At 41.1% G+C, this 25,269-nt stretch overlaps 1 protein-coding gene across 2 annotated transcripts in view; it reads left to right on the top strand.

Moving 5' to 3' along the window:
- Window positions 1-25,269, top strand: part of LOC132378296 (dual 3',5'-cyclic-AMP and -GMP phosphodiesterase 11A-like) — a 266,270-nt gene that overhangs the window by 90,529 nt on the left and 150,472 nt on the right. Inside the window, exons 3-7 of one of the 2 annotated variants that reach the window (XM_059945102.1) lie at window positions 3,455-3,544; window positions 6,650-6,790; window positions 10,234-10,281; window positions 12,401-12,465; window positions 14,617-14,737. In XM_059945102.1, coding sequence (XP_059801085.1) covers window positions 3,455-3,544; window positions 6,650-6,790; window positions 10,234-10,281; window positions 12,401-12,465; window positions 14,617-14,737 — 465 coding nt within the window. The remainder of the gene's footprint in view (window positions 1-3,454; window positions 3,545-6,649; window positions 6,791-10,233; window positions 10,282-12,400; window positions 12,466-14,616; window positions 14,738-25,269) is intronic. The other variant, XM_059945103.1, reaches the window with a different exon arrangement.

Below are 25,269 nucleotides of genomic sequence, written 5' to 3'. Positions count from 1 at the left end.
GGCTTTCCAGGGAATCAATATATAATACAGGTAACAGCAACACATTGTTGCTTTGTCAGAGGAACTATATTTTCAATATGGTACTCAATTTCAAGTTCAAGTTTAATTGTCATTCACCCATACATGAGTACCTACGAATACAGCCAAACGAAACAGCGTACTCTGGGGTCAGAGTGCAAAACATAGTACCGCAGTCACATACAGCACAAGGCACGTATAGAATATATAAGATAGCAAACTCGTTTAAAATATCAGTGAAGTACACTAAAACATACTGTATAGTGCAAGACCCTGAGCCCATGAAAGTTGCAGCAGTCTGCAGTTGAACACTGGGGGGGGGGGGGGGGCAGCACCAACTCCAGCTCAGACACCAGGCCACACCGCCTCTGGTGGAGTGCACCGACTCTGACGCCTCTCTCCTGGGTGACTGTAAATAGACGACACCGAGGCCTGAGGCCTACTCCTCTCTACAACCGAGGTCACACAGCTCCTCCACCATCTGCCCCTGCCAGATGAATTTAAAGAGGAACTACAGTCCTGCGCAAAAGTCTGATGTATATTTATATAGCTAGGGTGCCATAGACTCTTGCACTGTACTGTAGTAATTTTATGTATTGCACTGTATTGCTGTGCAATGAAAAAACAAATTTTATGGCGTAAGTGAGTGATGCTAAATCAGATTCTGATATGGGTCTCTATCGTGGACTGAGAGTGGGAAGAGGGCTGCGAGAGAATTGGAAAAAGAGGAAGGGAGAGGGGAGGGAGCGGCAAACACCAGAAAGACATTGTGTAATGATCAATAAACCAAATGTTTGGAATCAAATGACCTTGCCTGGTGCCTCAGAGCTGGGTGTGTCTGCACCTGCACCAGGACCCACTCCTGGCACTCCTTCTCTGCCACCTTTCCTGCACCCTGCCTGCAGTGCTCCACCCTCGCCATCCCCAACATCCTTTGCTCCTGCCAGATTTACAAAGCAACTCTCCGCTCCACGATGACAAATAAAGTACTGTGCAAAAGTCTTAGACACCCTGACATTATATATTGTGTGTTATATATGTGTACTACTGTGCTTTACACCCTGGTCCCAAGAAACAGTGTCTCATGTAACGGTACACATATATGTAATTAAATGACGATAAACTTAACTTGTATGTAAATGCATCCTTTCCCCCTATTAAAATCCAAGGTACAAAAGTGTTTGTCAACAGAAACTGTAAATCCACAAATGCAGAAAACTTGGGTGAAGTATGTGATTCCCAGATAACGTACAGTATATTCCAACCTCTGGTTCCTTGTCCAGGTAGAAGACAAACCATGACAAGTGAAAACTCATTCAGGCAGTTCTGTCATCAATTGGTTCTTTGCAAAGGTTTATCAGTTTTTAGAACTGTATGATAATTAACTTTTTTTTTAGTGTGTGGCTAGATGGATAATGTGACAAAAAAGCTGATTTAAAAATTAGGGAAAACTCAACTGAATAATTTGATTGGATTGATAAATCCGTTTGGGAATTGTGTGAGTTATTTTTTAAATGCTTCCTCTGAAAGGTCATAAGCTTTCCTACCTGTTTAGTGAGTGAAAGAGCTTTCTTGATTGCTTCTCACTTAACTAGGGTGATATTTTATTTAACGAACATGCTGTATTTGGCAGAAGGATAGTGTGGGCCTGAAATTCTTGCTATTGTGAGGTTGTTTCTTCAGGGTCATGGCTCTTGGCTTAGCAGAATCCAGCTACATGCATTTGGGTGTTGATGTTAGGCGTTTGGGAAGCCAGGTAATTGGGGAGCCCAGGACCTCAGAGGTGAGGTGGAGTGTTGGGAGCAACAATATTTGAATCACATAAAGAACCTACCTACAAGAAAGCTTGATGCAATGGATTCCACAGCAGCTGACCAGATAACTAACGTGGAAGCTGGTTTTTCAATCTCCTGATGGATTTGGTGAACGTGACTCTAAGAAATGTGAGAACGGCATCTTAAAGCGGATAACGGTCTGCCATCACCAGAAGAGGAATCTCTGAGGCAGACTTCAGGTCAGGAAAAACATCGAGGCCTGAGAGCAGAAAATGAATCAGAGTCCAGCACTCTTTTCTGTGCTGGACAAGATTCCCCACTTGAGCCCCTCCTATCTGCCTGCGTTTGACCCTGTCTCCTTGCTATTACCATCGCGTGGGAGGTGCAGGAGTCTTGCGTCCCATGCCAACAGGGGCAGGAACAGTTATTGCCCTGCTGGTGTGGACAGCTTCACTCACCCCAGCACAGCACTGATTTCACAACGTGTAGGCTCACTTTCAGAGACTCTGTATGCATGGCTTTTCATGAATCCTATTGTATTTCTTTATTTTCCTGTTGGTTCCTGCACAAGAATGTATCTCAAGGTTGTATATGGTATTGATGCACCATCAATAACTCTCTGAGACGTGAGGCGAGATATAGGCTTTTATTGGCTGGAAGAAAGAACAAGTAACAATTGACCACCATATTACATCCTGGAGACTGCGGCTGGGGCGGAGTCCCCAATTGCCTTTATATCGGGGTCTGTGGGAGGAGCCACAGGAGGAGCAGTCGGGGGGGGGGGGGGGCGTGTCCAGACAGGTATATGTAGTTCACCACAGGTATACATACTTTGATAATAAATTGACCTTGAAATCTTAAATTTTAAGTCTCCAGTTGTTCAGATGACAACACCGCATGTTGTTTTTAGGCCTCAAATATGCTTGGATAATGTCTCACTATGAAAGTCTGGAGTCTTTTGTACACTATCAGCATGGTAAACCTGGATTAAATTTGAAGAAATGAGATAGGCAAACACAAAATGCCCGATAATTTTTAATGGTCTTGTTTTATACAAAATTCATGCGCATTAAAAACAGAAATGATTTGAGATCGAGGGTAAAATTAAACCAATTACTTTTTCTTATGACAGACCATGGTTTTAAGCAATGTTATTCTGGGTGAATTGTGCTCTCAAATGTGAAAATGTTGTAATATTCATTTTAATGATGGAAATTAAACATAATATAATTTCATAAATATGTACAGAGTCATAGAGGGGTGTGCCATTTAAACAGGCCTTTCAGTCCACCGAGTCTGCTCCAGTTATCAACCACACAATTACTAACCGTACATTAATCCCGTCTCATCAACCTTTTCCAGATTCTGCCATTCCTCTCTGAGCAGATTATCGTGGGCAATTAACCTGCTGGTCCGCACGTCTTTGGGGTATGGGAGAGAGCTGGAAGAAGCCTGTACAGACCTGGGGAAAGCACGTACACCCCTCACTGACAGCAGCCGAGTTCTGAATTGAACCCGGGTTTTATTTGTGCTCCAAACTCATAGCAGAGTTTTGAGGGGAGGGACATGCTTCTCACAGATTTATAGCCTGTGGCATTATTGGGCCGAGACTGATTCCTCTAGGTCTGTGACTATTGGATTGCTGTTGTGCTTCCCTCCAGGTGCTACAGATGTACTTGCCATTCTGTGGAATATCCATATCAAATGCCAAGCTCTTCGCAGCATCTCGCAAGGAGTACGACAGAAGCAGGGTATGTATTCTCAAGCAGTGCTAATTCATAGTCCAAATACAATAAGAAATAATTAGCCCCTATCCACCTGCCTTCTCCCTCACCTGGGCTCACCTATCACCTGCCAGCTTCTGTTCTTTTCCCTCCCTGCCCACCTTATCCGGTCTTCTTCCTCATTCCTTTCCAGATAGTCCATTCCCCTCCATAGATGCTCCCTGACCTGCTGAGTTCCTCCGGCATTTTGTGTGTGTTGCTCAAATTTCCAGTGTCTGCAGCATCTCTTGTGTCTATGGTCAACTGTCCTCTCCTGTTAGATTCCTTCTTATTCAGCTCTTTACCGTTCCCACCTATCACTTTTATCCCACCTTCCCCCTCACCTGGGCTCACCTATCACCTGCCAGTGTGTACTTCTGGCCTCCCCCCACATTCATGTCTGAGCTTTTTCCTTTTCCTTTTCAGACTCAATGAAGGGTCTAGGCCAGAAATGTTGACTGTTCATTCTTCTCCTTGGGTGCTGCATAAGCTGCTGAGTTCCTCCAGCATTTTGTATGTGTTGCCCTGTATTTCCAGCATTTGCAGAATCACTTCTATTTACAATTACAACGGGGCATTTGTGTAAGATGGGGGATGTTTATTCAGTTTCCATTTATACATTCCTCCTGCATCGTCAATGCTCTTGGAGTCAACGGGAATGAATAATGGGAGATATGTGTAATGTTTCAGAGATGTTATTCTTTGTTTTATACTCTTAAATGTCACCCCACCTATTGGTTGACATTGTGATTGGTAAAGTACATTCAGGTCTACATTAATGAGGGTGTAACATAATCTATGCAAGTTGAGTTTCATCTAGGTATGACCTTACGATTCCAAATGTTTCACTAGGAGGACCAAAAAATACCAAAGTTTTCTGCTGCCTTTCGGGAAAGAATAAGGGAAGAAATGCTTCATTGCCTCTGAAATGGAACAGACTCAATGGGCAGAATGGCCTGAATCTGCTCTTATGTCTTATTTTCCAAAAGAAACGTTGCATTCCTGCATGAAAAGTACTGCTTTTGTTCTAAAAATCATTTCAGTCCTGATGAAGGGTCCCTGTCTATGCCTAAAACATTACCTGTTTATAGCTCTTCATAGATGCTGCCTGACCTACTGAGCTACCCCAGCATTTTGTGTTTATTGCAGGTAAAAGGTTGATTTCATGCAAATTGACACTTACTCCACCAAAACCCAATTACACTGGACAACAAAGGTTCTGCTTTCTGAATACCTTTAGGTGTATCTTATAAATATTGGGCTTCTGATCATAACAATCACCATGAAGTTTCCCTATCACGCACCATTTTCATATAAACTTGTGTTTATTATTTCAATTCATAATTCAAGTCAATTAAAATGTTGCCTACAATGTAAGCTGGAAAGTTTCCTATCTTGTCCAGGCATGCTTGGGCGGTGCGGCTGCTGCATGGCAGGACAGGTTTTAGGAATAATTATTGGGTTCAGGACAGTAAGGATGGAATTTGCTGTCACCAGGCACAAAAATTTCTATGAAGGATTTTAATATTTGAGACAGATGCTTCCCAGAATAACTGATGCCAAGATTAAGGAAGGCATTTTTCTTGGTCCTCAAATCAAACAGGTCATCAATGACTGGCAATTTGCAGAATTTCTAGTGGGACCGGAGAAAATCATATGGAAGGCGTTCAAAGAAGTTGTTGAAATTTTTCTCGGCATCTACAGAGCACCAAACTACATGCAGCTGGTTGAAAGCATGCTTCAAGCATATAAAACCATGAAATGCAACATGTCACTAAAGATTCATTTTCTGCATTCCCATTTAGACTTCTTCCCTGCAAATCTTGGTGCTGTTAGTGACGAGCATGGTGAAAGGTTTCACCAGGACATTGAAGTCATTGAGAAAAGATACCAGGGCAACTGGAATCCATCAATGCTGGCGAATTATTGTTGGACACTTAAGCGAGAAACCTCAAACACTGAGTATAAATAAAAATCATTAACAAAATATTTTTAACTTAGTTGAACTACTGCAAAGCATAGCGCCATTATGCAATTAAACACATTATTGTATATTAAATAAAAGTTAATTTGTTGTTTCTGCAAATTCCTACGTGATACAAGTAGTCTGAAATTATATTCATGTTCATCTTCAAGCAGTCTATCATAAACAAAAAAAATTCTGAGGAAGCAACACTTTTGAAAAAATTTGTTGTCCAGTGTAGCTTGTTACCCACGTGGACTGAAGCATAAAGATGATGGAATGCTACATTACCTTCCTTCAGTTAAAATGTTAAACTGAAGCTCCATCTACTTTTCCTGTTAACTGGAGTGAGGATTTAAAATCATTTGATGCCTTTCATGAAAGGGCAGGAAATACTTCCAAAGTTCTGAACAAAATTCCTTAACTTCCCCTAAAAAGGTAATATATTTTACCGGTTCATTCTTTGCGAAGACTGTTGGCACGCAGTACCTGTACACAATATTTTATTCCATATTGATAAGCATGTACTTAAATATATGAAATTGCTCCCTTCATTCCAATGGTTAAAAACGGCACAGATCAAATTAACAGAAATATACCTGGTTATTCCCTTCTGACATTGAGTAGCAATTCTGATCTATGTCCTGTTGTCAGGAAGGAAATACAGGAGCCTTAAGTTCCACACCACCAGGTTCAGGAACAGTTATGGTCCTTCAACCTTCAGGCTCCTGAACCAGAGAGGATAACTTCACTTACCTCACCTCTGAACTGAATCCACAACCTATAGATTCACTTTCCAAGGAGTCTACAATTCATGTTGTCAGTATCCTTCATTCATTAATTTACTTATCCACCTATCTATTTATTTATTTATAATAATTATTAGTTTTTATACATTGTTGGTCTTTGTGTATAGTTTTTCATTCATTCTGTTTTATTTCATAGTTCTACTGTAATTGCCCACAAGAAAATTAATCTTAAGTGAGATATACGTACTTTGATTATAAACTTACTCTGAACATTGAAGCCTTTCCATCATCAAGCACTGCTTGGTTCATTTTTGAGTTAAGAACTTCTTTATTTGTGATACCTTATCCTTGTCACTATTAACTCTGTTACCGTGGCTACAGGCATTGCTGAAGGTTGTCAACGACTTGTTTGAGGAGCAAACGGAGCTGGAGAAGGTTGTCAGGAAGATCATGCAGCGAGCTCTGACCCTGTTGCAGTGTGAACGGTGCTCAGTCCTTCTGCTAGAAGACATTGAGTCTCCCGTAAGTGTTGCTTTGCTTTCTTTGTTTCAGCCTACAACAGCACAGAGTTTTGTGAGCAGCCACAGTACCATAGCGGATAGCACGCCACCATTACAGCTCCGGGCGTCAGCATTTGGAGTCCAATTCTGATGCCGCCTGTAAGGAGTTACTTCCCGTGAATGCCTGGGATTTCTCCGGGTGCCACGTTCCGCAGGTTAACTGGTTCGAAGGTTAATTGGCCATTATAACTTGTCCTGTGATTAGGCGAGGGTTAAATAGGTAGATTGCTGGGCAGTGCAGTTTGTTGGGCCGGAAGGGCTTGTTCCGCTCTGTATCTCTAAGTAACTAAACCATGCTCTATAATCCTCAAAGACGTTTCTTTTCTCTTTTAGTCTTTCTACAACTTATCTCCATCTGGTGTAAGCAAACAAATCTAACTCAGACTTGGTTTCCCTCCATGAATGCTGCCTGACCTGTTGAGTCTTTCCAGCATTTTGTATGTGTTGCCTAAGGTTTCTAGCATCTACAGAACCTCTTGTGTAAATGAAAGCCCCTATCCCCTATCAAAGTAGACGTCCTACACAGAAAACAAGTTTCGACACTTTGGACTGAGGTACTGATACACATCAAACCTGAAGCTGTAACAATTCAGGTGTTCCCCATTCTCCGATGTTGTATTAAACTGCATGTTATTTGGTAGGGCATAGACATTTTTACATGACTTAGCAATATAACATTTTGATCTTGATTTTTTTAGAGAATGGAACCACAGTATTTTTTTCCTGTCTTCTGCTACATTTCATAGTTCAACTCTATGATGATCCAATCAAATTTAATTTTGTCTTTTCAGTAAAGATTAAAGATTATGTTTATTTGTCACATGTACCTCGAAACATACAGTGAACTGTGTCATTTTGCGTCAGGTCAAATGAGGATTGTGCTGGGCAGCCCTCAAGTGTTGCCATGCTTCCAATGCTAACAAAGCATGCCCACAACTTACAAACCGTAACTGTATGTCTTTGAAATGTGGGAGGAAACCGGAACAGCCAGAGGAAGCCCAGACGGTCATGGGGAGAACAAGCAAATTCCTTACAAACAGTGGCAAGAATTACACCCCGAATGTTGATTGTGAGCGCTGTAAAATGATATGCTAGCCGCTACACTACTCTGCTGCCTGTGTACTACACTGTGCCGAAGTCTTGGGCACGTATATGAAGCTAGGCTGCCTAAGGCTTTTGCACAATCTTAGGCATCCCAGCTACATATATGCATCTAAGACTTTTCAACAGCACTGTACATCCTGTGTTAACTTTACTCTCATTTCATGGAGAAGTGTACAACTGAAGTTATATTCGTTTTTGTTAAGAGATGAACTCATCATTATAGTTTCTCGTGGATATTTAGGAAATATGTTTATGTAATGAAATGCAGAATATAGATAAGGGGTCTGAAATTCTATTTGACTTTCAGCCATCTCACTGGTTTATTTCTGGTTTTGGCAAGTTACCTTGATGAGTTTTTGAGTTAAGGTGTTGTGTTGTGTTCTATATCATAATGAATTTGGAAAAAACATGGATTACTTTTGAGGTATTTCATTTCTATATATCTAGGATATATATTAAATTATAGTTATGGGATAACCTGTACAGTTGGCCAGTATGGACATCAGTCTGTTCTCAAATTTATTCTTGGTTTATTCTTGCACTCAAGATTCATGCTTGTTTAATGTCGTTTTAAGTACACAAGTGTAAAAGAGAACAAAGTAATTGTTACTACGGATCCAAGGCAGCACAGTAAGATAAAGAAACTCATCATTATCATCATCATCCTCTTTATGCCGTCTTGTATGACGTGTGTGATCATGATCTATCCATGACCATGATTGCTCTTGGCACATTTTTCTGCACAAGTGGTTTGCCATCACCTTCTTCTGGGCAGTGTCTTTACAAGATGGGTGACCCCAGCCATTATCAATACTCTTCAGAGATTGTCTGCCTTGCGTCAGTGGTCGCTTAACCACGACTTGTGATCTGCACCCGCTACTCATACGACCATCTACCACCTGCTCCCACGGCTTCACGTGACTCTGATCGGGGGGCTAAGCAGGTGCTACGCCTTGCCCAAGGGTGACCTGCAGGCTGGCAGAGGGATGAAGTGCCTTACATCTTATTTTGGTAGAGGTGTAAATCCACCCCGCCATGCACCATAAAGAACACAATAACAAAAGAAAACAATAAATAAAAACATATCAGATGGTTTATATACATAAATGCATATGAACATGAATTGGTATATGTACAGGAGTGTCTGTACATAAAGTGACTCTGACAGGAGATGAAAGTAGTGGTGGTGAGGTGGGTTACTGGGTGAGGGTGTGATTACTCTTACTGCTGGCTAAGGTAGCTGTTTTTGAGTTTGGTGTTCCTGGCGTGGATGCAAAGTAGCCTCCTTCTTCCCCTCTGCCATCTGATTTCTGAATGGACATTGAACCCCTGAACACTACCTCACTACTTTTTTTGCACTACCTATTTAGCTTAACTATATTTACTGTATAAATGCAATGGAAAAAGGATCAATGCAGCAGAGATGTGGTTCCTCTGAAGAATGCTATGCATATCATATACAGACAGGATAACCAACGAAGAAGTTCTACAGAGAATGAAAACCAAACGTACATTGCTAAAAAAAGATCAGAAAACAGCAATCAAAATTCTTTCGACACATCATGCGAAGAAAGACATTAGAATGTTTAGTTACAACTGGAAAGCTGGAAGGAAAAAGAATCAGAGGCAGAGAGAGAATGGAAATGATAGATGGATTAACATCACGGTTAGAAACAGGGGAGGTAATAAATACAATTCGGAGGGTCAGGGTTACCGTGATGGATGGGGAGACATGATCGCCCACGCGGAACAGCAAGGCACCTAAATGATGATGATGCTTACTGTAATCCACTGGTTTTTTTTAATCAGGTATTACATTGTACTGCTGCCCCAAAGCAGCAAATTTCATGACATACGCCATTGATATTAAAGCAGATTCTGATTCCTCCCTAGTCGGAGTGGGACGAACGACCCATGAGCAGAGTGGAGTGATCATCATTACCTTCCCCAATTTCCCCAAGTCCATGATGGATGATATTTCCTTCTAGTGACTATTTATCGATAATGGTGCTTGCATTAAGTATCCTTGGATATTTTCCAAGGACTTTCATCAGCAAGAATAAAGGAGCAGATTTTCTGCATATATTTAGTAAAGATGCATATTATGGGAGTAAACAATGCTATTGAAGTAAGCCAATCAGCAGCTACAATATATACCATAGAATGTAAGTTTCGTGTTACAATAGAGTTACAGAGGGCTCTGTGGACTGGTACATTCAGGAGGAATTCTGTGAACAATAAAATGTTTCCCTTTTAATATTTCTGTGGCAACAGCGTTAAATTTTCTTGTGTGTTATTCAGATCTGTCTTGCTTCCAAATCCACTTTCAAAGCAACAGCACCGCTCGAGGTCAGTGTTTTCTTTGGCAAGTTAGCTGATTGTATCAAAATCTGGAATGAATTTTCTGAAGTGAAAAAGAGTGCCTGTCTTTATTGAAAGAACTTTACATTTACTTTTGTTTCATGGAAACTGTATAATTGATGGTGTGATTTTTGTCCAAATTATTGCTGTGTGAATGTGCACAATGTTATTGTGGGCAGAATAGAGTGTGATTGTCCAGCATTTCTTCTTGTCGATAAACACAAGGCCTTCTTCTTTGATTTTCTCCTCTATAATTTAATGCTTCTGGCTATAATTAAATATTTGAATGAATGCCCCAACAATGAACTGCCTGCATTTCTTAATTGCCTCAAAAGCAACAGAATAAAATACAGGGACATGGGACTTAGAAATGTTTGAGCTCTCTTATTTCTTGCTCTGATTACAGCCTGGGTCACAATTTATTTCATCTATATTTTATGTTACTTTTTTAATGATAGTGTACAAAATTTGCTTACTTAAACTAAAAATATTATCCTTTAACTATCATGTCACTGAATCTTATTTATTCTCATTTTGAGTATTTAGTCAAAGGTTTGGGTGGCGTGGTGGAGAAGTGTCTCTAACAAAGGAGATCTAAGGTGCTTCTTCCCTCCGCTAGCCTGCAGGTCACCCTTGGGCAAGGTGTAACCCCTGCTTAGCCCCTTCCCCCTGATCAAGGTGACATGAATGAAGCCATGGGAGCAGGTGGTGGATGGTCATTTGAGCGGCTGGTACATATCACAGGTCCTGGTGGTCACAAGACCACTAACACCAGGCAGACAATCTCTGAAGAGTACTGAGAACGGTTGTGCTCACCCTTCTTGAGAGGACGCTGCCCAGAAGAAGGCAACAGCCCAAGAACAAACATGGTCATGAGACCATGATCTCCCACGTCATACATCACGGCACATAATGATGATGGTGAATCACCAATGAGAGGCTTCCAAGACCCTTTATGCCTTCTTTCCTTTCTGCACACCAAATGCAGCTTCAGATACTTTTCAGTCTAAATTTCCCTCCTCCCCTGAGTTTTGTCTTTGTGCCTCATGTACTAGATCTTTTCAGAGCAATGGAAGAGTTCCTCGTGAAGGCACTATCAAATAGTGATCCCAGCAATTTGGAATTCAGACAATCAAACATAAAATGATCCAGTTTCTCGTAAGTTTTCAGATAAAGTGAATGTGATACACTATTTATCTTCAATCAAATGCAATCGAGATTCAAGATTTAATTTTATTTCATGTAAAGATACAGTACAGTAACAGACCCTTCAAGCTGAATTAGTCCATGCCTCCTAATTACACCCATGTGACCAATTAATCTACTAACCCGTATGTCTTCAGGATGTGGGAGGAAACTTGAGGAATCCCATGCAGTTACAGGAAGGATAGCCTTTGGAAAGTCACTCAGGCACAGAGAGAACATACAAGATGGTGGTGGCAATTGAACCCAGGTCGCTGGTGCTGTAAAGCACTATGCTACAGGGCCACACAGAGTGTGGTTTTGCTTTGACCGGGAACTGAATGTGCGATAAATAGGTGAGATTTCTACCACTGAGCCACCAGTGTAAGATCGTTCTCCTTTATACTCATGTACTGGAGAATGAAAATATACAAAGTAGTTGTTACTCCAGATCTAATGCAGCATAAGGAAAAACACAAGAAGCATAAGAAAGACAATGTAAGTATAAAGGTAATCCTATACAACGCCGTGTGCAAGCAACTGTTGAATGTGGCTGTGTATACATGTGGTTAACTTGTATACATAGACTGATTGTATATGCATAAAGTGGTGGAGGAGTACCTGAACAAAAGGTGACTGACAAGAAATGACAAAGTGACTCTTGGCAAGAGAAACACTTCTTGGTAGCAGCAGGACATACGAAACACAATAGTACAGTGACTATAGATATGGGGTATGGAGTAAAGTAGGTGCAAAGTGTCACATAGACTGCCTGTGTTTGGATTTATGAATTTGAGGCAGGATGCAAACTATGGGTGATTGACTTCCAAATGTGATTGTCTGATGCTTGTCCTGTTTGGTATAATTTCACTTCTCTGTCAACGTCAGTGTGGAGGATTACAGTGTTTTTTACTTTGTTGAACAGGTGGTGAAGTTTTCTAAGACCTTTGAGCTGATGTCTCCACTGTGTTGTGTTGAGAGCCATATCAGGTGAGGAAGATAACTGATTTTGTACTCGCATATCAGGTTTTTATTGATATCTTTATCACACTTGTGAGAAACCAGTTGGAAAACAATGCATCTTTATTTATTTTATAGGGACATAAGTTGGGATGAGTTTTACCACATGGGCAATACAATCTAATTTTGATATAGATATTGCAAAAAGGTACTTAAATGGTTCTGAAGTGCATCCTAATTTTGCATTTGGTCTCTTAGTAATCATGCAGAACATTGTAAGCAATGCTTTGAGTCAGGCTGGTGGTAGTGAAGAGAATCTTTCATGTTCAATTGCTTTCAAGTTCCACCTTTAACGTATTGTATATCTGTAGCAAATCTAAAGTGATTTTACACAAAGAATAGAACATTAGACAGAATTAGGCAATTTGGCCCATTGAGTCTGCTCCACCATTTCATCATGGCTGATTTACAGTATTATACATCTCAACCCCATTCTCTTGCCTTCTCCCTGTAATTTTGACATGCTTACTAATCAACTTCAACCTTAAATATAACCAGTGACTTGGCCTCCACAACTGTCTGTGGCAACGAATTCCACACGTTCACCGCCCTCTGGCTAAAGAAATTCCTCTGTTCTTATGGGATGTTCTTCTACTCTGCGGCTGTGCCCCTCTATTGGAATGGTTCTTTCTATGTCCACTAGGCCTTTCAGTATTCCGTAGTTTACAATGAGATCTGCTCCTCACACTTCTAAATTCCAATGTGGCCTGGTCCAGAGATATCCCATGTTCCTCATACAACACTTTCGTTCCTGGGATAATTCTCGTAAATCTCCTCTACAGCACCACCAATACCAACACATCTTTTCTTAGATATGGGGCCCAGCATATACTAAGTCCCAACATATTCCTCTGCAAATCAAAATGCAGTGCCCATTATGTTCAACAGTCCATTGGAGACATGCTGAATGACAGGCGCTGATGAATCTTTCTTTTATTTATTGCAAAGAGGCCGTCCTCAGAGGTCTTGTCTTTAAAGTTATGTTGAGGGAGCAAAACTGTCCTACAAATATGTAGTGTCAATATATTAATGGTTGTGTTACAGGTAGTACTCAGGGTAGTGCATGGGCCTATATCATGCTACAGACAAGAAACAAAGTGGATCTGTATCTAGTTGTTGGACACAGTCTATTGGTTAAGGATACAGATTTAGAGTGCAACACATGGTGGAGTTTCAAGGAGTAAGAGACATTTAAATCTCAGATAAAATAGGTGGTGTCGTGGATATTGTAGGTTATGAAATACTACAGGGATATCTTGAAAACCCAAGTAAGTGGGCCAAGGAATGGCAAATGGAGTTTAATCCAAATAAGTGCAGTGTTGCAATTCAGAAAGTCAGATCAAGGTAGGTCTCTGGTGACGTAGCACAGAGGCAGCTTAGAGAGCAAGTACATGGCTGACTGAGAGCAGAGTCACAGGTAAACAGGTGATGAGGCAGGCTTTTGACATGCTGGTCTCTATCAGTCAGGGCATAGAGTAGACCACAGGACATAAGAACGGAATTATGCTATTTGGTCCATCAAGTCTGCTTCAGCATTTGACCATGGCTGATTTATTATCCCTCTCAACCCCATTCTCCTGCCACTTTTAATAATCAAGAACCTATCCATGTCCTCTTTAAAAATTTCAGAAACTGCTGATGTTCACAGTTTACGGAGAATTATGCAAAAAGCAAAAGTATCCTGTGAGCGGGATTTCTGAGGGTGAAGTGCCTTGTTAATGAAAGAGGTCAGAGGAGAATGGTCAGACTGGTTTAAACTACCAGGAAATAACCATTGTTAGAACAGAGGTGTGTACAAGAGCATCCCTGAATGGACACCACATCAAATCTTGAAGGGATGGGCTTCAGCAGCAGAAGACCACAACCGTCCAGTCAGTGGCAACTTTATTGGGTACAGGAGGTACATACTAAAGTGGCCTCTGATTGTAGGTTGCCAATCCTTGGATCCTGGTCAGTTGCGCGAATTTTACAGAGATGGTTGAACCCTTTTTTTCTCTGAAGAGGAGATGCAGGATTTCAAATTGTAATTGGTTTCAAGGCAACTGGGATTGTCTGTGAGATTTCTTATTCATGCAGGTGAAATCCTAATGTTGATATGAATTAAATCCTTGTCAAAGCTAGCAGGGAGAAATTATCCTGCTCTGGTTGGCTGATCAACAACAGGATTGCAGAGCTGGTTGCATCAACAGGTCTTCCAGTGAATATCAGTGATGTCTATCAGGACCCTCGCTTTGACACTGAGGTAAGAGAGAATTATATATATAACTGTGCAAATAAAAATCCCACACTCACAAACCTAACTGCACCATGATTCTCTAGTCTGCCATTACATGAAGTCTTCTGCAAAATTTTTACTGCGTAAAAGCAAATTTCAACAGGATCTGTCCACCCTTGACTTGTTGCCACATGCAAAACACAAAACTCAAATCCTCCCTCTCTATGTGGAAAGTGGAGCGCTTGATCTGCTTTCAACACTGTTAACTGCAGGAAAAATGCAAGCTGAGGGATCCTTTTATAAACTTTTTTTTTATGAGGTTATTCCAGAGAGTGGGAAAATAAGAGATTCTGCAGATACTGGAAATCCAGTAAAACAAACACAATATTCTGAGGAACTCTGCAGGCCAGGAAGCATCTATGGGGAGGAAGAACAGTTAATGTTTTAGGCTGAGCAGAGGAATAACCAGTCAACATTTCAGGCCGAGACCCTTCATCAATCCTGACGAAGGGTCTCGGTCCGAAATGTTGACTTGTTATTCCTCTCTGTCGATGCTGCCTAACCTGATAAGTTCCTCCAGAATTTTTGTGTGTGGGGAATACTTGATGTTTAAATCATAAGAAAAGCTTCCAAAGTGGACCATGAAGGTTAGTCCTTTCCTACTGTAGTGGGCACAGAGTAGCATAGTATTGCTGGCCTTCACATCTAAGGCAGCATGACTGAATTCACACAGGGAATAATGGACAGAAAAATTGCAAAGGAGATTGTTGTAAGGAGGCAGGTAGGTATATCTGAAATGGGTTTGAATAGGTGGGCACGGAGGGGAGAGGGTGAAGGGGGGGGGTGACAACAGGAAGGTAGATGGAGATGCGGAGATATTATATACAGCAGTGAGGGAGGGAGCAAGAGAGGCAGAAAGAGAGGAAGGAAGAGAAAGAGAGATAGAGAAAGACAGAAAAAGAGAGACGGAGAGAGAGAGAGAGAGTGAGAGAGAGAGAGAAAATAAAACTGTCAGGCCAACGCTCACACCATTTTCTCTCCCTCCATTTGACTCTACCCCTCCTCCTCCTCCTCACTCCTTTCCCATCCCTACCCGTCTACATCGCTCACCTTAACACCAGTGGGTCCCTTTCACCCCGCAGAACTCTCGCCAGACTCTCACTCCTCCCCGATCCTGAGTACATCTCTCTCTTCACCCCTTGTCCCATAAACCTCTCCCCTTTCCTGCTGTGCCTTGGACTAAGGGATGGCAGGAGCCCTGAGCATTGGCAAGGCAGATCAGGGAAGAGATCACATCACAGCTGGCGTTGAGGCAGCACGAGGGAAGGTTCAGGCTTGAGGTTAACACCATTTTGGGTGCCACTTGGAGTTGTTGTGTGATGCATGTTGCACCTGCTTGTATTTGGATCATCAACATATGCACTGGATTGTTATCCTGAGGTCTTTACTTTAGTACAATTATTTTATCTCTTAAGGGGAAGATTGATTTAATTCAGTTAAAAGTAAGTATTGCCTGAATCAGTTCATCCTTGATAGACATCGTATATATGATATACAAAATGTTAATTTAGTATTCTGTTTAGGGTTTGTTCACATCTTAAAAACCAAAAGGTTCTAGTATGTACACTCAGAGGCCACTTTATTAGGTACTCTTATACACCTGCTCATTAATGCAATTATCTAATCAGCCAATCATGGGCAGTAGCTCAGTGCATAAAAGCATGTAGTCATGGTCAAGAGGTTCAGTTGTTGTTTGGCCCAAACATCAAAATGGGGAAGAAATGTGATCTCAGTGACTTTGACCGTGGAATGATCGTTGGTGCCAGACAGGGTGGTTTGAGTATCTCAGAAACTGCTGATCTCCTGGGATTTAGAGTTTGCAGAGAATGGTGCAAAAAAACTAAAAACATCCAGTGAGCAGCAAGTCCTGTGGGCAAAAATGCCTTGTTAATGAGAGAGATCAGAAGAGAATGGCCAGACTGGGTCAAGCTGACAGGACGGCGACAGAAACAGTAAACCGTGCCTTATAACAGTGGTGTGCAGATGAGCATCTTTGAATACAGAGCACATTAAACCTTGAAGTAGTTGGGCTACAGCCCCTGAACACCACATTGGGTACTAATCTGTACCTAATAGAGTGGCCACTGAGTGTATAATACCTTTACCCATTTTGCAAAAGAAAGAAGCAAGTGACAAGCTGGGTCCAAATGTTCTGTCTTTGGCCTTTTTTTTAATCCCAAAAGTGCGGGGGATGAAATTTCATGGATGTGTGAATATAGTGAAATGTTTTGTCCCTCATAAAATTCGCATGTAAACTCCACTAAATAAAATGAACAAGACTAGCACTCGTTAAAATTAATTGTTGGAAGATCACCCATTCTATTCAGGAATCTGCTCGTCAGATTTCAGCCTTCATAGTAAAGCGTTTCCAGGTTGTATAAAATAATGCAAGAGAAAACCTGACTAATTATCATGCCTTCAATCATTGTGTAATGTCTCTGTTTAAAACCATCTTCCTTTTGTTAAAAACTAGATTAGTAGGACATTTAAGGGGTGTTGTTTTACAATCTGCAAGATTAATGCCTTTTATTAATCCATGTATCGATGGACAAGGCCTCTTACTCGTGGGTCTCAGGAGAAAATGTAGCAATCACTTCAGATCCAGCCATTCAAGGCAATAACATAGCTCCAGAATTGCAGACTAGTAGCTATAAATTATGTTAATTACAAGGGCAGAATTGTCATTATTATATTATACTAAAAATGAAGTACGCCATTGGTTGGATGGGGTTACTTCACTGTTCAGTTTTATAGTTAGTTTAATATTGTGGTACGGTTTATGTCGTCTGTTGTTAATAAAGATTAGCTTTATTTGTCATAGAACGTAAACAGTACAGTCCATCTAAAAAGCAAATCAAAAATCCCCCAAAAACTAACCTCTGCTACCTACACCATGTCCATGGTCCTTCATCTTCCTCTCATCCATATGCCTATCCAAACGTCTCTTAAAAGCCCCCGATGTACTTGTGTCTACCACCATACTAGACAGTGTGTTCCAGGCAGACAGACGGACAGACGTACTTCATTGATCCTGAGGGAAATTGGGTTTCGTTACAGCCGCGCCAACCAGGAATAGTGCAGAAATATAGCAATATAAAACCATAAATAATTAAATAATAATGTTGATCATGCCATGTGGAAATAAGTCCAACACCACCAGCCTGTTGGCTCAGGGTGTCTGACACTCAGAGGGAGGAGTTGTAAAGTTTGATGGCCACAGGCAGGGATGACTTCCTATGACGCTCAGTGTTGCATCTCGGTGGAATGAGTCTCTGGATGAATGTACTTCTGTGCCTAACCAGTACATTATGGAGTGGATGGGAGACATTGTCCAAGATGGCAAGCAGCTTGGACAGCATCCAGCACTCTGAGGAAATAACTTACCTCTCACATCCCCCTTGATCCTACCCCCTCTCACCTTCAACATATGCCCTCTGGCTTTAGACATTTCAACCCTGGGAAACATACTCCCATCTATGTCACACACATATCAAAGCGAACCGTGAAATGTGTTGCTTGCATCAATGACGAATGCCTGTGGATGTGCTGGGGACAGCTTGCAAGTGTCACCATGCTTCTGGCACTAACATAGCATGCCGACAGCTCACTAACTCACTAATCCTAAACTGTACATCTTTGGAATGTGGGAGGTAACTGGAGCATCGGCAGGAATCCTACTCGAGCTGTTAACGTAATACTTAAGAGCAAAACTCAAATAATACTTCTGAATGGGTTTAGTCTTAAACAAAATTAAAAATACCAAATGGCATATTCCTATTACCTCTCATGATGTAGTTCATTCCGTTTGTTAACTTTGAGTGAGAGAGTCGATACTGTACAACTGTCTGGGTCATGGTTTCTTGTCCGTCTATTTCATTTTGGTAGCCTCCACAAGCGATATGTGAGTGTGGGAAATAAAGAGGTGGTGTGATTCTTTAAGCAACCAATCGTAAGGCACTTCACTGGCATATTGGGCTTTGTTATTTGGGTTAATTATCCAATACAGCAACCTGATGGGGAACTTCTTCACTCAGAAGATAGTGTGACTGTGGAATCAGCTGCCAGAGGAAGTGGTGGATATGTGGGTTAAATTTCAACATTTAAGAGAAGTTGGGATAAGAACATGGATGGGAGAGGTATGGAGGACTATGGTCTGGGTGCGGCTCAATGGGATTTGGCAGAATAAGAGTTCAGCATGGACTAAGTGGGCCAAAGGGCCTGCTTCTGGGCTGTAGTTCTCTATGACTTTATAGAAGCTTCCTCTATTGCATTTCCTTTCCTGAATTTCATTTTTTCTAATGCGGAAACCATAAAAGCAGGAGACATAGGATCAGAAATAGGCCATTCGGCCCATCAGGTTTGCTCCATCATTTCATTATGGTTGATTTATTATCCCTCTCAACCCCATCCTCCAGCCTTCTCACCCTTTGACATTCTGACAAATCAGGAACCTGTCGAGCTCTGCTTTAAACATATCCTATGACTTGGCCTCTACAACCATCTGTGGCAATGAATTCCACAGATTCTGCCTAAATAACTTCCCGTCTCTGTTCTAAAGGGACATTTGATTCTGAAGCTTCACCCTCTGGTCTTAAACCCTCCTACTATTGGAAACATCCTCTCCACATCCTCTCCAACCACCAAATTTCACAAGTACACAAAGTACTGTGGAGAGAATTCTGACCGGCTGAATCACTATCTGGTATGGGGTAGGGGGAGGGGGCTACTGCACAGGATCAAAGGAAGTTGGAGAGAGTGGTGAAATTAGCTCCATTATGGGCAGTAGCCTCCGTAGTATCCAGGACATCTTTAAGGAGTGGTGCCTCAAAGCATCCATCATTAAGGACTATCACCACCGAGGACGTGCCCTCTGCCGACTGTTACCATCAGGAAGGAGGTACAGAAGCCTAAAGGCACACACTCTGTGATTCCGGCTTCATTCTCTCTGCCATCCGATTTCTGAATAGACATTGAAACCTTGAATATTACGTCACAATTTTTTTATATAGGGTTTTGCACTACTTATTTCATTTAATTATTGGATAAACATATATTTACTGTAAAGCACAGTTTTTTCCTATATTATTATATATTGCATTGTACTGCTGCTGCAAAGTTAGTGGACTTCACCACATAGTTGATGATATTAAACCTGATTCTGATTCTACAAAATTGTACATTGGCTCATGTGATCGAGGAAACAAAGTTCACAGTATGAAGAATAAAACAGGAAACATAAATTAATGAACGGGAAATTAAATGGAGATTAGGAATACAGATGTGATTAAAAGAAAGGGGAGGTAAAGGAGATGAGTGCATAAAATAAAAATAAAGTAACTTCTGTGCTTTTTATACTACCCAGCTTTAATTTTCTTCTGAAATAATGATGCTGGAAAGTTGTGAATTTAATTTTTCAGTGTCAGAGAGATTGTTCAATGATAATTATCACTTACTCCAGGCAATTCATTGTTATAGGGATTGGGTTGCATTCCTAGGAAACTGTCTGTACCGATGTAACGTTTCGTCATCTGCACATGCATCAAGAGATGTAAATTGAAAAAACAATTTGTGTTGATTTACTGAGTTTTTTCCATATAATTTATCTTCTGTATCTCATATTTTTGGGTAGTGATTTGTGGGTTTTGAAGGGATGAATTTCTGTTCCCTGAATAGCCATAACACAGGACTTATCTGTCCACTAATGCCTGACTGTAGCCACGTTAACTCTTCCTCAGTCATTTTAAGTGCAGAATTGCTGGACAAGCACAGCAGTTTATGCTGTGACGGCCATTTTCAATGCAGGGAATATCGAAGTTTTCACTACGGAAAAGCAGGTTATCTTTAACAAGCAACCTCTGATATTCTGTATGTGTAAGCCTTCAATCTAGAAGTTGCTGTCAGCTTTATCCTAAAGAAAGAATAAATGGTAATAGCTATCGTTATTAATATAGCAATATCTGGGCCATTCTGTCAGCAAATCTGACTGACTTTATAAATTAATAACAATAAATTGATGTTTTAAATCAAAATGACCTTGATGATATGTATTAAATTATGATTAGTCCTGTTGCTTGGATAAATGGCTTTAACCTTTACTTTGGTCTAATCTTTAATTTGAAGTTAATTAAATTAATTTGTCATAAGATTATTAATTTCAGTTTCTATCCAGTCTAATATTTAGATCTATTTCTGTGACTGTACTTGGGTATCCACGCCATTTGAAAAATGTACTACTATTTAATTTGTCTGCCAATCAGACAACCTCAATTAATTGTTATTGTTCAGATAAATGCTCACCCTTCTGTACTGTTATGGAAATTTTGACAGACTGAGCACATTTTGGTCAACTAAACCTCTGTTGCTACCAACTAGAAACTTGTAGCTACAAGAAACTGCACATAAGATGCCTCTTGAACACAGTGACTATCTGTCTCTTCTGGCAGAACATTCCAGATATTCAGATTCAGGTTTATTATATCACATATATATCGAAATGACTCAGAGCTAGTTTGAACTGAGCTGAACTGAATGTGCCTGGACTGGTTTGTTGATTCGTGGTTTGGTGTTTTATTTTCTGTGTTTTACGCTCTCTTTTGCTGTTTGCACAATTTGTTCTTTTTTTTTTGGTGCATTTGGGTGTTTGATGGTTGTCTTTGAATGGTTTTCTTTGTTTCATGACTGTCTATGGAAAGACAAATCTCAAGGTTGCATACTGCGTACGTCCTTTGATAATAAATGTACTTTGAACTTGAATTTGAAACATGCAGTGAATTGTGCCATTCCCATTAACAACCAAGTTTGTGCTGGGGGCAGCCCGCTAACATGGCCACACACTCCAGCGCCAACATAGCATGTCCAGAGCACATCCAATGACAAAACAAGCCATGTTCCTCTCTCCCACCCACACACACATACACAATCCTCTAACCGAGACCCTTCATCAGGACTGGAAAGGAAAGGAGAAGTAACCAGAATAGGAAGGTGGGAGGGGGCAAGTGAAGGAGTACGAGCTAGAAGGTGATTGGTCAACCCAGGTGAGGGGGAATCCAGGTGAGGTCAGTGGGAGTGGATGAAGAGAGAAACTGGGAGGAAAAGGTGAAGAGCTGATGAAGGAGGAATCGGGTGGGAGAGGAGAGTGGACCATGGGAGAAAGGAAAGGAGGAGTGGAACCAGAGGGAGGGGTTCAGGAGAAGAGAAGAGGTAAGGGGGAGCCAGTTGGGAGTAGAAAAGGAGGGGCAGGGGAAGAAACTACCCAAGGTTTGTGAAATTGATGTTCATGCTGTCATTTTGGAGGCTATCCAGGCAGAATATGGCGTGTTGCTCTTTCAATCTGAGAGTGCTTCAACATGGCAGTAGAGGAGGCCATGGATCATGGAATGAGAATGGGGAGAAGAATTAAAATGGTTGTCCACCGGGACATCCTCCCTTTCGCTTACTGCCACTCTATTGCAGATGACCCCAATAGCAGCTATCCAGCCTACACCTACTGTCCTTTTCAGCAATTTAAAGCAGGCTTGTTCTCTGACTCTTTCCAATTCCAAAATAGGTAATTGACTTCAAGCATTAACTTTATTTCTCTTCCACAGATTCTTCCTGATCTGCCCTTTGTCTGTCATTTAAGAGTTCCATCATGTCCATAATCTTGCTTCCAGATTAGCAAAAATACGACATGTGCTGTTCTTGTACCATCTGCTCCTTGGAGGGACACCCACATGAGGGATATTTCAGAGCTTTTTTCCCAATGCCTTGTTTTTTTCCCTCTTTTTGTTTCAGCTCCTAGCAACTTACATATCCACGAGGGGGAGGAAAAAGATGTTTATTGGTATTGGTTTATTATTGTCTCATACATCAAGATACAGTGGAAAGCTTGCCTTACAAATTGTTCATACAGATCAAATCATTACCCAGTGCATTGAGAGAGAATAAGGTAAATCAATAACAATGCAGAATAAAGCTACCGACAAGTGTAGTGCAGGTAAACAATGACGTGCGAGATCATAATGAGGTAAGCTGTGAGGTGAAGAGACCTTCTTATCATACAATAGGTCTGTTCAAGAATCTGATCACAGTGAGATGTAACTTGTCCTTGTCCTTGTGCTTTTAAGCTTTTGTATCCTCAGGCCGAGAGAGAGAGAGAGAGAAAGAGATTTCTCCCTTGCCTGATTTGTAACAAAGTACTTCATTTTTAAGACGTATCCACAATATTTATTCTGATGTTTCATCTTGCGTAAATGCAGACAGAACAGTTCAAAATGCATATCATTGTTGACCATCTTGAGAAAAGATATAACATGTGGCTTGTCATGATTTACTGTTTTGTTAAATGGTTAGATTTCCTATGCTTTCAAGTCAAAATCATGGAATGAATTGCACACTTCATAAGTCCATCTTTCAAGTTTTTAATATGAAAAGTCTGTTAAAACTCTGCATGTGTTAGGCTGATCCAGGCTTGAACACATCCACAAATCCTGCCATTTCATGGCAACTTAATATTTGCTTCCACTCAAATTGTTACTTAGTACAGTACTGTGCAAAAGTCTTAGGCACCCTAGCTATGTACAGTATTTATAAAAGTATTCACCACCCCCCCCCCCCCGCCCCGGAACATTTCATGTTTTACTGTTTTACAACATTGAATCACTGTGGATTTAATTTGGCTTTTTTGACACTGAACAACACAAAAAGGCTCTTCTGTGTCAACGTGAAAACAGATCTCTACAAAGTGATTTAAATTAATTACAAATATAAAACTCAAAATAATTGCAAAAGTATTCACCTCCTTCAAGTCAGTATTTAGTAGATACATCTTTGGCAGCAATTACAGCCCTGAGTCTGTGTGGAAAGGACTTTGTCAGCTTTGCACATCTGGACACTGCAATTTTTCCTAATACGTCTTCACAATGCTGCTCAAGCTCTGTCAGATTGCAAGGGGATTGTGAGTGAACAGCCCTTTTCAAGTTATCCACAAACTTTCAGTTGGATTGAGACCTGGACTCTGACTTGGCTCTCCAGGATATTAACTTTGTTGTTTTTAAGCCATTCCACTGTAGCTTTGGCTTTATGCTTAGGATCATTGTCTTGCTGGAAAACAAATCTTCTCCCTAGTTGCAATTCTCTTGCAGACTGCATCTGGTTTTGCTCCAGGATTTCCCTGTATTTTGCTGTAATTTTACACTCTACCTTCACAAGCCTTCCAGGGCCTGCTGCAGAGAAGCATCCCCACAGTGTGATGTAGCCACAACCATGTGTCATGATATGTTGTGTTTTTGATGATGTGCAGTGTTTGGCTTATGCCAAAGATAGCATTTAGTCTGACGGCCAAAAAGCTCAATTTTGAACCCAGCTGATTTCAGAGTCTCCAACATGCCTTCTGGCAAAATCTAGCTGAGATTTCTTTTGAGGTTTTTTTCACAGCGTATTTCTCTTTGCCCCTCTCCCATAAAGCTGCGACTGGTGAAGCACCCGGGCAACAGTTGTTGTATGTGCAGTCTCTCCCATCTCAGCCACTGAAGCTTGTAACTCCTCTTGAGTTGTTAAAGGTCTCTCGGTAGCCTCTCTCACTAGTCCCCTTCTTAGTTTTTGAGGACAGCCTGCTCCGGGTAGATTTACGGCTGGACTGTATTCTTTCCATTTCTTGATGATTGACTTAACTGTACTCCAAGGGATATTCAGTGACTTGGAAATTTTCCTGAACCCATCTCTTGAGTTGTACTTTTCAATAACCTCTTTGCAGAGCTGCTTGGAGAGTTGTTTTGTCTTCATTGTGTAGTTTTCGCCAGGATACTGACTCACCAGCAACTGGACCTACCGGATAGAGGTGTATTTTTATCAAAATCAATTGAAACACTTTGACTGCACACAGGTCTCTAAAACAGATCTCCAGTTAACTAATTATGTGACTTCTGAAACCAATTGGCTGCACCAGTGATGATTTGGTGTGTCATATTAAAGGGGGTTGAATACATGCAATCAATTATTTTGTGTTTTATATTTGTAATTGTAATTGATTTAGATCACACTGCAGAGATCTGTTTTCACTTTGACACCGAAGAGCCTTTTTCTGTTAATCAGTGTCAAAAAAGCCAAATTAAATCCGCTGTGATTCAATGTTGTACAACAATAAAACATGAAACCTTCCGGGGGGGGGGGGGGTGAATACTTTTTATAGGCATTGTACATAGCTAGGGTGCCTACGACTTTTGCACCGTACTGTAGTAATTTTATGAATTGCACTGTCCTGCTGCCACACAAAAAAATCATGACATATGTGGGTGACGATAAACCTGATTCTGATCTGGGTCTCTGTTGTGGACTGAGAGTGGGAAGGAGGCAGGGAGAGGGGAATCATGGTTGGGAAAAGGGGAAAGGAGAGGGGAGAGAGTGGGAAGGACCAGAGAGGCATACAGTAATGATCAATAAATCAATTGTTTGGAATCAAATAACCTAACCTGGTGTCTCAGAGCTCGGTGTGTCTGCATCCATGACACCCTCCCCCCACA

Source organism: Hypanus sabinus, chromosome 20 (genome assembly GCF_030144855.1).
Source record: "Hypanus sabinus isolate sHypSab1 chromosome 20, sHypSab1.hap1, whole genome shotgun sequence".
Taxonomy (NCBI): Eukaryota; Metazoa; Chordata; class Chondrichthyes; order Myliobatiformes; family Dasyatidae; genus Hypanus; species Hypanus sabinus.
The sequence above is the reverse complement of the archived record's forward strand: the minus strand, read 5'-3'. Positions and strand labels throughout refer to the sequence as shown.